This window comes from Pyrus communis, chromosome 2, assembly GCF_963583255.1.
Source record: "Pyrus communis chromosome 2, drPyrComm1.1, whole genome shotgun sequence".
NCBI lineage: Eukaryota > Viridiplantae > Streptophyta > Magnoliopsida > Rosales > Rosaceae > Pyrus > Pyrus communis.
Window position 1 is genome coordinate 19956110 of NC_084804.1, and position 13489 is coordinate 19969598.

At 38.6% G+C, this 13489-nt stretch overlaps 1 protein-coding gene across 1 annotated transcript; it reads right to left on the reverse strand.

Annotated features, from left to right (window-relative positions):
• Window positions 1-370: 370 nt before the first annotated feature.
• LOC137724926 (uncharacterized) lies at window positions 371-5216 on the reverse strand. The gene is made up of 11 exons (XM_068463564.1): window positions 5083-5216; window positions 4626-4773; window positions 4345-4446; window positions 3885-4122; window positions 3683-3735; window positions 3148-3492; window positions 2864-3055; window positions 2645-2716; window positions 2360-2419; window positions 1603-1634; window positions 371-1232 (listed from the first exon to the last, which is right to left on the reverse strand). Exons 1-11 carry the CDS (start codon window positions 5214-5216, stop codon window positions 371-373), a joined length of 2238 nt encoding a protein of 745 aa, XP_068319665.1.
• Window positions 5217-13489: the final 8273 nt, after the last annotated feature.

The following is a 13489-nucleotide window of genomic DNA, read 5'->3' on the forward strand; positions in this document are numbered from 1 at the left end:
GAGCCAGGTTTAAAGAAGCTTCACTGTGAAGGAAATAACTTTGGCACCGTACCATGAAGCGTTAAATTTACAGTCTTCAGCCAGACTGTATGACGTTTATGCCAAGTCTCGAAATAAGGTGACCGTCTTTATGGTATCAAAATTTGTTTCCATATACGGCTTCAATCTTTGACCATTAACCTTGAATATGTTCCCCGACTCCAAATTCTGAATTTCCACTGTGCCATATGGATGAACTTACACTACCACAAAATGACCATACCACCGAGAACGAAGCTTTCCAGGAAACAACTTTAATCTTGAATTGTACAGCAACACCTTTTATCCAACATAGAAATCTTTTCGTAGAATGTTCTGATCCTGCCACTTTTTAGTTCTTTTTTTTATAGATCTTGTCATTTTCATATGCATCGTTCTGGAATTCGTCTATCTCACTGAGTTGTAACAATCTTTTCTCCCTAGCCGCTTCCATGTCATAATTAAATGTCTTGATTGCCCAGAAAGCCTTGTGTTCCAGCTTAACTGGCGAGTGACATGCTTTACTGAAAACAAGCCTATATGGAGACATACCAATTTGAGTTTTGAAAGCAGTGCAATATGCCCATAAATCATCGTCTAACTTCCTCAACCAATCTTTTCTTGAAGCACTCATAGTCTTCTCCAAAATCTTCTTGATTTCCGAATTTAAAATTTCCATTTGTCTGCTTGTCTGAGGGTGATAAGGTATAGCAACCTTATGCGTGATTCCATACTTTGCCAGGAGAGCTTCAAATTGCTTGTTACAAAAGTGAGTTCCTCTATCACTAATAATAGCACAAGGGGTCCCAAAGCGGGTGAATATATTTACCTTCAAAAATCGGAGAATAACTCGAGCATCATTTGTAGGAACGACCCCAACTTCCACCCATTTCAACACACAATCAACTGCTGCCAATATATACTTGTTTAAGAAAGAAGAAGAAAATGGCCCCATAAAATCAATTCCACACACATCGAAGAGTTCAACTTCTAGAATATTATTAAAAGGCATCTGATTTCTACAAGAAATATTTTCGGTCCTTTGACAGTGATCACAAGAGACAACAAAAACATGTGAATCCTTGAATAAAGAGGGCCAAAAGAACCCGGATTGAAGAACCTTTGCTACTATGTTTGAAGCACCGAAATGTCCCCCACATGCAAGAAAGTGGCAATAGTTGAGAATGTTGCTTTGTTCATCTTCAACAACACATCTGCGAATCACTTGATTTAGACAATGTTTATACAAGTATGGATCATCCCAGAAATAGTGCTTGACCATGGAGAGAAATTTCTTCTTTTGTTGAAAACTCATATCTTTCGGAACCACACCACTAGCCAAATAATTTACCAAATCAGCAAACCATGGAACTTCTCCATGTTGGACAGCAAACAAGTGTTCATCTAGAAAAGTTTCATTGAGCGTACAGTTGATTCTGCCGCACCATCTTGAATAAGCCTTGACAAGTGGTCTACCACCACATTCTTGGACCTTTTTTTGTCTTTAAGCTTGAGATCAAACTTTTGAAGAAGAAGAACCCATCTGATCAGCCTCGGTTTTGCATTTTTTTAGACATCAATTACCTCAAGGATGCATGATTTGTGTATACAATAACCTTTGAACAAGTAAGATAGGACCAAAATTTGTCAAATGCAAATACTACAGCAAACATCTCCTTCTCTGTGGTAGAATAATTGTGATGTGTGTCATTTAGGGTGCAGCTTGCATAGTAAATAACATGCGAAAGTTTGTCCTTTCACTGCTTCAAAACAGCTCATATGGCATAATTGCTTGCATCACACATCAGTTCAAACGGCAGGCTCCAATCTGGTGCTGTCATAATAGGGGCTGAAGTGAGTAGAGTTTTCAAGGTGTTAAAAGCTAACAAGCATTCAGAATCCAACTCAAACACAACATCTTTCTGAAGAAGATCACTAAGAGGCTTGGCTATTTTCGATAAATCGTCGATAGAACCCCGCATGACCAAGGAAACTTAGAACTCCTTTCACTAAAGTTAGTGGTAGAAGCTTTACAATCAACTTAACCTTCGCTTTTTCAACCTCGATACCCTTCACTGATATTTTATCCCCCAAGACTATGACTTCTTGCACCATGAAATGGCATTTTTCCCAATTCAACACCAAATTACTTAGCATCTTTTCAATACTAGTGCCAAATTGTGAAGGCAATTATCAAACAAAGACCCAAGAATAGAAAAGTCATCCATGAATACTTCTATAAAATGCTCCACCATATTAGAAAATATACTCATCATACACATTTGAAAAGTAGTCGGTGCATTACATAATCCAAATGGCATATTTCTATACGCAAAAGTACCAAATAGGCAGGTAATGGTCTTTTCTTGGTTTTCGGGAGCAATAGCAATCTGATTATATCCTGAGTATCCATCAAGAAAGCAATAAAAACATAACCAGCAAGTCGTTCTAACATCTGATCAATGAATGGAAGTGGAAAATGATCTTTGCATGTGGAATCATTTATCTTTTAGTAATCTATGCAGACTCTCCACTTTGTTTTTTGCCTTGTGGGCAGCAGCTTATTAGTATCACTTTTGACCACAGTTGTGCCTTCTTTCTTCGGAACAACGTGAAGTGGACGTACCCATCTGCTATTAGATATTGGATAGATGACCCCAACGTCTAAAAGCTTGAGAACTTCTTCACGAACAATTTCCTTCATAAACGGGTTAAGTCTCATTTGACCCTCAATGGTAGGCTTGCTGTTTTCTTCAAAAAAGATTCTATGCATGCAAACCGTTGGGCTAATTCCCCTTATATCAGCTATGGTCCATCATAGCGCCATTTTATACTCTTTTAGTACCCGAAGTAATTTTTCCTCTTCAACTTGACTTAAACTTGCAGCAATTATAACAGGTAGGGTCTCAACATCCCCTAAATAAGCATACTTTAGATTTTTTGGCAATTGGTTCAACTCTAACTTAGGCACAACTTTAATAGATGGCTGAATTTTCTTCGGAGTTGGTCCCAGAGCCTCAAAAAAATGTCTATGATGCTGATTATGTACAAGGACAGAATCTAACATCACTGAAATAGCAATTACATCTTCATTCGTTCCACCGCTCAATTCAAATGAACCAAGCATGCCTCCAAAGGATCATGCGGATGTTGCTCTATATATTTCAAATTCACTAGCTCTTCCAATGCTTCGACTTGAAAGCATCTTTTAGAATCACTTGGATATTTCATAGCGTCAAAGACCTTAAACACCACTTCCTTGCCTTGAACTCTCAAAATGAAGAGACCTTTTTGGGCGTCGATAAGAGTTCCAGTAGTAGCCATAAATGGACGGCCCAAAATGATTGGAATTTCTTGATCCTCCTCTATGTCAAGTACCAAGAAATCAGCTGGTAGAATGAATTGATCGACTCGAACAGAATGATCAACGAGTTCTAAAGATACCGAAGTTGACTTCATCACTCCAAGACCAAGCTGTTTAAAAATAGTAAATGGTATCAAATTAACATTGGCTCCTAAATCAAACAAAGCTTTTTCAAAGGAAATTTTACCAATTGTACAAGGAATAGTAAAACTCCCCGGATCTTTTTACTTCGAGGGAAACTTTTGCTGCAAAACAGCACTACACTCTTCTGACAACATCACTTTTTCATGTTCCACAAACCTTTTCTTGTTGGTGCATACGTCCTTCAAGAATTTTGCTTAACTCAGCATTGGCTTCATTGCATCAAGCAAAGGAATGTTAATATGTACCTTTTTAAATAAATCTAAAATTTCATAAAAGTTCTTGTCTTTCTTAGCACTTTGTAAACGCTAAGGATATGGAATGGGTGGCGAATAAATCTTTTCTTGTGCTAGCTCATCACCTGGCAATGTGAGTGAATCATTCTCAGGTTCTTCGAGCTTTTTTTCTTCCTTTACACCCTCGGTTTCTATGATCTTGCCACTTCTTAATGTGATAGCCTTACTGTGCTCTTGGTTATTCGGATTCACTTTTGGTTGACTTGGAAATTTCCCAATCTCTCTTTCATTCAAAGCACTAGCAATATAACCAACTTGAACTTCCAGCTTCCCAATTGAAGCTTGCTGATTTTGGAGTGTTGTCTGAGTTGCTTGAATGAAGTTATTTATGGTTGTAGCAAGTTGAGCTATCAAGTCTTCCACTGGTGTCTTATTTTCTTGTGGCTAGAAATTCGTAGGAGGCGGCCTAGCTGGAGGATTCATAACATTCTGATTGTTTTTCCATTGAAGATTTAGATGAAAACGCCTACCTGGATTGTAAGTGTTCGAATATGTGTTATTCCGCTGACGAGAAAAATCATTCACTTGATTTGCTTGCTCTTGCATATACTCCGGAAAGGAACCAATGTTCGGGCACTCAGTACTTGCATGTATACCTGCACATATTTCATAAACCACATCAAAAGACTTCACAGATTTAACATCATCAAATTATCAAACTTTTTATTCAAGTTAGAAATCTGTGCAGCCACGGTAGACATGGCATCAATCTCTTGCACTCCAGCACGGTTGAATGGTCCTTTTTCCACTCCCCACTGTTAAGAATGAGTAGTTAATGTCTTGAAAAGTGAGGATGCTTCGACAACTGTCATTGTCATTAGAGCTCCTCCATTAGCAGCTTTAATCATTCTCTTGTTCTCGGGAGTCAATCCTTGATAAAATGAATGCAGCTGCAACCATTCCAGCAAGCCATAATGAGGACACTTAATCAATAAATCTTGGAACCTCTCCCAACTGTCATAAAAAGCTTCAAAATCAACTTGGGCAAAAGTCATGATTTCATTCCGTAACTTAGAAGTCTTCAAATAAGGAATGAATCTTTGAAGGAATTGATTTGCCAACGCATCCCAAGTTGTTATAGAATTAGCAGGCGGAGAGTTAAACCAAAACTTTCCCTTGTCCTTCAGTGAAAATGGAAACAACCACAATCTGATAGCATCGTTAGTTGCTCGATGGATCTTCAAAGTTTCACATATCTCGACAAAGTCACTAATATGTAAATTTGGATCTTCAGTAGTAAGACCATAAAATGATGGCAACTACTGGATGAAAGAAGGCTTCAACTCAAACTGATTAGCCATTAATTCTAGGCGCACAATGCAAGACGATATGGCTCTAACAATAAGATCCGAACAATCCATAAGGGCACGATTTTCATTTGGGTCTTGAAGTGCCATTCTTTCAATTGGTTCTTTCTTCTTTTGCTTCCTTAATAGGTGCCAAAATGTCTTGTCAATTTTGGGATTTATGGCACAAGCTCAAGACTTCGAGAACAATGACCATGCATGACCTTCACAAGAACACCTAAAAATCAAAGAAAACAAAAATTAAAATAAAACAAAAACACGAAGAAATTGAAATAAGAAAGAGATAGAATTAAATTTCAATCTTGGGCAGTGGCGCCAAAACCTTCTTGCAAAATTTAAACTAACTGAAATTAGTCCAGCTTAGTTCCAAATTTTATGCTCGCAAGCTTACAAATCGTTCGATAGTATAGAAAGCAAGCACTTAATATCGTCCCACATAAATTAATCCAATTTTAAACAACTAACTTAATTCCAATTGCAATGTAGTGAAATTTAACAAAGATTAATAAATAACAATGGTTTTGAGAGTTAATACTAAAAGTAAAACGAAACAAATGAAAACAAGAACGTGTGATCTCAACACAAAAAGTGGCAGCCAAGAAAACAAGTTGTAATTCAATCAAGTAAAACATCTGACTCACCATAATCAATCTTACTTATTTCCTGCAACAAATTATTAACAAGTACTCAATCTCATTGATAGTCAAATTTCTCTAATTCATGTAATATCTATGGCATCTAAACTATTACGTATATTCCACTATCCAACCATCCATGGCATCTAGATTAGTTTAACATAATGAAACTCATTACGATCAGTAGAAATTTATATAAAGACTACACAATCCTAGAGTATGGCATCTACTACTAGGTAATTTATGGTATCTATTTGCAAGAAGCTACCACTCAAGTTGAAAACATGGCCTCTGCACAACTGGCATCAAATTTACAAAGTAAAAGTCAAGATGGTAGCTAATCACCAAGACTCAAGCCAAGCATACAAGCACATCAAACAATACTCAATGAAAATTGAAAACTTAAAAATAATTCAATTCAGAATTTAAGCATTCATAGTCATGGCTACATCGTAGCATTAGCTAAAAGAAATTAGTTTCGAAACATAACTGGAAATATTATTGAATTAAAAAAAAATTGAAAGAAAAATAAGTTTAGAAAAAGCCTGAAAATCCCCTTTCCCAGTCGTTTCTGTTTTTCTTCTTTGTCTTCTCTATTCCTGCTGTAGCTTTTTTTCTCGTAACCAACAAAGGTTTAAAGCCAAGTTATTGCCTTGTACTGCCTGGGTTTACTCACTGCAGGCATAGCCTCCCAATCAGTCTCTTTGACTCTCCAGTTACTTCATAACTAAAATTTTAATCTCCTAACTCAACTTCCAAGAAATCTGAAAGTGGCTAAATCCCCAAATCAGTTGACACTAGTAAGTAATGGACTAATAACTAGAACCCATGCTCCTGCTAAGAATCCACAAACTGAAATTTGAAATGGAAATTTGGGTGCCCATCTTTCTAAACCATTCTCATTCTTGAACCGAGTTGTCGGTGTGGTATGTACATCAGAAGAGAAAGTAGAGTTTTCTTCTCTCTTTTTCGTGCAAATGAAAAGATAAATGCAACCTTGTTATTGAAGTGGTCACGTGCCTTTTCCTTCACCCTTCACAAAAGTTAAATAATATCAATGTAAACTATTAAAGCCCAATGACATACACAAATATAGGTCAATGATATTTGAAACAATTCCCAAACCTATTTGACTAGCCATGGAAACCAAAGACTTATAATATAATTCTCTGTCATATTAATCTAGCTATAAAAAAAAAATACATAAACATGTCATGACCTCAACTAAAAGCAAAGATATCACTACAAAATGTCGTGTTTAGGGATAAAATAAGTAGTACAATTTGTGCTTATCAAGTTATGAAGAGATGTCGGGCCTTGACCCGAATTTAGTGTGCTACACGCTAAATACAAAGCTTGGGATCAAGCCTATCGTGCAGCAAAGGAAGAATTTCCACCCGAAAATAGAAGCTAAAATCAAAGTTAAACTAGAAAAGCTCCTTGCAGCCGGATTCATCAAGCCTATCAAGCACCCTCTTTGGCTAGCCAACATCGTCCGAGTAAAGAAGAAGAACACTGTTCAAATCCGGGTTTGCATCGATTACCAAGATAATGCAACATGCCCATAAAACGAGTTTCCGCTACCTAACATGGACATCATGATCGATTCAACCTCAAAGCAAGGCCTGATATCGTTCATGGATGGCTTCAGTGGATACAACCAAATCAAGATGTCTGCCAAAGATGCTGAGAAGGCGGTTTTCCGCATCCCATTTGGAAACTTTTACTACACTGTCGCGTTTTGGACTAAAAAACGCCGGTGCTACCTATCAGTGAGCAATGACAACAGTCTTTCACGACATGATGGGGAAGGAAGTGGAAGACAATGTGGACAACCTCGTCGTGAAATCCAAGGACCAGGGAAAGGCACTGGGAAGTGATAAGGAAAGTACTGAGGAGATGCCGAGCATATAGGTTGAAGATGAACCTTAAGAAATGCGTCTTCGGTGTTTCCTCAAGCAAGTTCCTAGGCTTCGTAATGCATCAGCACGACATCGATATAAATCCAGACAAGGTGTGCACCATAGGAGCCCTCATGCCACCGATAAGCATGAATAAGTTGAAAAACTTGATTTGGAAGCTGTTTTACATTGGGCACTTCATCCTAGGATTAGCAGCAGCAATAGAAGCCTTCGGCCCTACTACTCAGGAAGGGAAGGAATTTGTGTGGACCAAGGAATGTGGTGAATCCTATCAACGGGTTCAGTAGCTAGTCACCAACCTTCTTACCATGAAAGCACTAGTCCCAGGCATTCTGCTCAAGCTCTACCTAGCAGCAACAAGCATTACCGTATGAGCCTTGCTTGCCCAGAACAATCCAGCCGGGGAAAAAACACCGATTTACTATGTCAGCCGACAGTCAAGAGGCACTAAAACCCACTATGAGAAGACGGAACATCTCTGCTTAGCTTTTGTCTATGGATCACAACGGCTGCGTACTATTTCCTAACCCACAAGCTACACCTTATGGTAAAGTCTGACTTGTTAAGGTACTTGCTCACTAAACCTATATTGTCTGGCCGTTTAGCTCACTCGTTGCTCCAATTTTTCGAATTTGATATTATATGTGTGACGCCTGAGGCTATCAAAGGCCAAATTGTGATAGACATGCTAGCATTATTCCCCGAAGAAGAAAAGGCCATCATCTTCAAGGAAGTCTTTGGTGCACTGCCAGAGATAGTTGCCGCTGCTGTGAAAGATGAGTTGTGGGTCATGGATTTCAATGGTTCTTTTACAACCACAAGAGGAGGAGTTTGCATTATACTTATCAATCCAAAAGGCTAAGCTACTGCCCTATCCTTTAAGCTAAACTGTCCATGCATAAACAACGTAGCTGAGTACAAAGCTTTCATTATGGGCCTTTCCACAGCTAGGGAAATGGGTGCAAGGAAGATACGAGTCATAGGGGATTCAAATTTGGTCCTAAGCCAGGTCTAAGGAAGCTTTGCAGTGAAGGAAATAACTTTGGCACTGTATCGCACTATGGTTGAGAAACTCAAGGTAAGTTTCAAGCATGTGGTGTTGGCGTGCATTCCAGGCATAACCAACAGATATACAGATACCCTAGTCACACTTGGCTCCAAGCTTACCTTCTTCAAAGAACAACCCAACATTACTGTGATCAGAAGGTAGGCCCTAGCCATTGATACAGCCTTCCGGAAGAAGTGCCATAAGATGATGATTAGAGGGAAACTATTAGAAGAAAACTTTCCGGGCTAGGCGGAAAGCTTAGCATCAAAAGTTTTAAGGAGTACATAAATGTTACTGGGACGCTCTACAAGCACCTACCCAGAGGAGTGTTAACCCAATGACTTGGACCAAAAAAAGCACAAAGTCGGTTGCATGAGATCCATGAGACTACCTGAGGAGTCGACCAAGTTGTGAGTCTCTACCACCGACTACAAAGAAAAGAGTATTACTGGCTAGAGATGAAGCAACAAGCCACATGTATCCAAGTTGAATATCCAAAATGCAGCGGAACACTTTCCTCCATAAGAGGCATTTGGAGTTTCCATCACTAATGATTGGAGGTCCCTATACCTGACCTTATTCATCGATGGAACACTACCAAGCAATGTTAAAGACGCATGCAAGTTAAAAGGGACATGAAAAGTACTTCATGGATGGGGCAACTTTATACCAAAAAGGATTCAATGGGGAACCATTGAGATGCTTTGGGCCATCCTCATCATCATAAGTCATGCATGAGGTGCATGCTGGAGAGTACGGCGAACACCAAGGAATGAAAAAGCTACACAAGCAACAACTGAGCCTAAGATACTATTGGCCAACCATGAGGGAAAACACACACAATATGGTCAAGAGATGCCATGCATGCCAAGTTCATGGAAACTTAATCCACAAGCCTCTAACGTTACTATAAAACATGCGCACTTCGTGGCCATTTCATGCTTAAGGGCTTAATTTGATAAGAACAATCAATCCAGCTTCCGAAGGTCACATATGTATCCTAGTAGCCATTAAGTACTTCACAAAATGTGAAGGAAATTATTTGTGAAAACATGTTCATTTGAGCAACATTTATGCATGTTATTAACAATTAAAAGGCGGAATCATGCTTGTATGCACTCAAAACAAAACTTAACCATGAAATTCAAAGCCTAGTAGTTGTGGTGAACCAAGACTCAACTAAAAAACAAAGTGAGTTGAGAAATCTTATACCTTTGTTGAATCCTCTTTGCATAAGCAAAGGCTAATCACCCATTAGAGAGGGCCAACATCTTTACTTCTTAGCTCCATGGATTTCTTGGAGGATGATGGATGAATGGATTCTCCAAGTTCCCAAGATAGGGAACCTCTAAATCTCCACACCAAGGTGAGTATTGAGGAAGAGATGAGTGACCTAGGAAGAGTTAGATGCTTGTAATCTCTTCCAAGGTGGCCGGCCTCCTAGAGAGTCAAGAGAGCTTTGTGTTTTCATCTTTTTTCCTAATAAAACCCTAAGGATGAAATGGCTATAAAGTTGTCTTTATACCACCTCACATTGGAGTGGCAAACTTGCAATTAAGGCAAGTTCACTACCCCTCTCTATATGGCCAGCCATTGTAAGTTATTTGGGCTTTGAAGCCATTTGTGTTTTTAAATTGTCATACAACTTGAGTTATTGGACTTTGACATTCAAATTCCATTAGGCCTTGAGGCCCCAAAACTAACCCGAGGTCTATAATGAACTTATTCATTTGATTAATTAACTTATTAATTAATCATAGCCATAAATAATTAACCCATTTAATTATCCTTACTCATCTCCGTTGTTTCTTCAATCTCTACCTTACTCAGTGTACGATCCATTAGGTTCCTTTTAGTGAGGTAGTGGGCGATTAGAACTATTTAAATCGATTGTGAATTGAAACTTACTTTCAATTCTCCCTTTAGTGATTATATACCTTTAGGGCTTCCACAAAACATGAGTGACACCTAGTAGTATGTCATAGCTACCCAAGCTAATTAGAAGAGGTGGAGAAGCTATTCAGTTTGGGATTACAATGCAATACGGTCTTTCTCTAATACAATACTCTTGACCATATTGTTTGGTTTGATAGTTTATTCATGTCTTCTATCCAATGTGATTCTTTTACTTATATGATTACCTTGAACGTGATTTGGAACGACTTCCTAAATCTCATTCATACCCTGGCTAGAGATTCTTAATCATATCATAGTGTATACTCCCTCAAATGGTTTCAAGGTTAGAGATCCCTTGTTGCGCATTCACTTGCCTCTATGGCTAAGTGGCTTAATCCTAACTATGACCTGGACACGCTTTGATGGAGTGACTTTGATATAGTCAAAGATCAAGGACCTAACCACAAGACAACTATGATGCCTCAGGTTAAAGGACTACTTTGCATTATCCCAACCATGAGTTCTCATGTGACATGCATATGAGAACTCCTTGCTTATCGCATTTAGTGGACTCATTCTCTATTGAGAACCTATATGCTTGTCTTGGTGTCAATCACACTAATGACTCGAGACCAATCACTCTCTCTAAGAGAAGACATAGCACGTATTGATCTTAACAGACTATTAATGCCCAATTGGTAATTCTATTATCAGGAACATTTAAGATATATATATATACGAAAGAGAATGGCCTTATGTATCTAACTTCTTTAGATCACATTCTCCCAATTACATATTTCTTGGACTTATCGTTTAAGCATATAACGTTTATATGAGACAACTTTAAACAATAATCTTTGCCCTTTATATTAAACTAGGTTAGTTTAATATGTGAAATGTCCATAAAGTATCATCATATGATTGGCTTTAGGGCACATTTCCAACAAAATGGGTAGAGACAATCCTTCTCAAGAAAGCAACGAGAGCAGTAATATCCAATTTCATTAGGGAATGCATTGTTTGCCAATTTGGTAAACCTTACAAAATAGTGAGTGACAATGGCACACCTTTTGTGAACAGACAATTAAGTGCCACACTTGATGCTTACGAAATCAAGCACCGCCTTTCCACGTCGTATTATTCTCAAGGAAACGGTCAAGTCGAAGCCATAAACAAGACACTCTGAGAATCCTAAGCAAAATGGTACACAACTATGTTAGGGGCTGGAAAGCACATCTTCGAGACGTCCTATGGGCCTATCGCATATCCCCATGGAACGCTACGAGTTTCTCTCCCTAGTCCTTGATGTATGGGTCCGAAGCTATTTCCCATGTGGAAATGATGATGCTTACAGCAAGAGTCTCAGCATTTAACGATGTGGAATGAGATGTTGTAGCATGTGCAAACTAGAGGAAGAAAGACCTTGAGCTACTTGAGGAAAAAGAGGGCAAAAATAGCTAGGAAAGTAGCCATATACCGCCAACAAGTTACCAAAGCCTACAACAGTATAATCAAGCCACACAACTTTAAGGAAAGAGATCTCGTCCTCAAGATAGCCAAGCACATAAGGAAGCAGATTTTTGGACCTTTGAAATTCACCCTACACTGGGAAGGACCTTTTGTGATCAAGGAAGCCTATCAGAGTGGCTACTACTGCTTGACCTCAGTCAAGAAAGGTACGCTAACGAAGCCTGTCAATGCAAAGTTGCTAAAGCCGTATTACTGCTAAAATGCTTATGCTTATTTTAGAATAACAAGATCCTTCTATGCAATGATCATTTTGCTTACTCTACGAGGCGTTGTAAAGCCATGCAACGATTGATGTACCCCAAATTTTAATGAAATGAAGGAGCATTTTGTCAAAATCTTTGGTACGTTCGCTTCTTTACATTGGCAAGGGTAACTAGAAGGATTTCTTATAAACAAGCTATAGCAGTAATCATGCCAAGGCTATAATAAAAGCCGACGCTAAGCCTATCAATGTCATGCATGCTGCCCAATGGTTCAATGCTCATGCAATATGCCAAGCCAACACGCAATGCAAAACCATTGAGTCAAGCAACTAAAACTTTTTCAAAGCTATACTTATGCAACATGCTAAGCCTCTCAATGCCATGCAAGCTTCTTATGCAATATGCTAAGCCAATACACCAAGCCAAACCATTGAGTCAAGCAACTAAAGCTTTTTCAAAGCTATACTTATGCAACATGCCAAGCCTATCAATGTCATGCAAGCTGCTCAATGGTTCAATGCTCATGCAACATACCAAGCCAACATGCCATGCAAAACCATTGAATCAAGCAACTTAAGTTTTTCCTAAAGCTATACTTATGCAACATGCCAAAGCCTATTAATGCAAAATCAATGCTAAGAGAGTTGCTCAATGGTTCAATGCTCAAGCAATATGCCGAGCCAACACACCATGCAAAACCATTGAGTCAAGCAACTAGAGCTTGTCTAAAAGCCATACTTATGCAACAATGCCTAAGCCTATCAATGCAAAATTAATGCCAAACTTAACATTGCAAAACCCAATGTTAAGCAAGTCAAGCTTTCCTAACTTGCTCAGCTTCCTTATGGAAGCTACGACATTTTTTCATCTTTCTTCAGGGAAGTTCACTGGCAAAATACCAAGTGGCAGGATCAGCTTTTCCCCCAGGACAGTATGCAAAAGCTCAAACCTATGTATCAGAAACCTAAACAAAAACCTATCCAACAAATTCTCATGCAAGAAAAAGCCAATATTATGGCAAGAAGATTAAAGACATCACAAGCATTATGGTAAATTCAATATCAGCATCCAAAGCCAAAGGAAAAAATCCAAGGTAAATAAGCAAAATACAAAGCAAAGCGGCCCCACA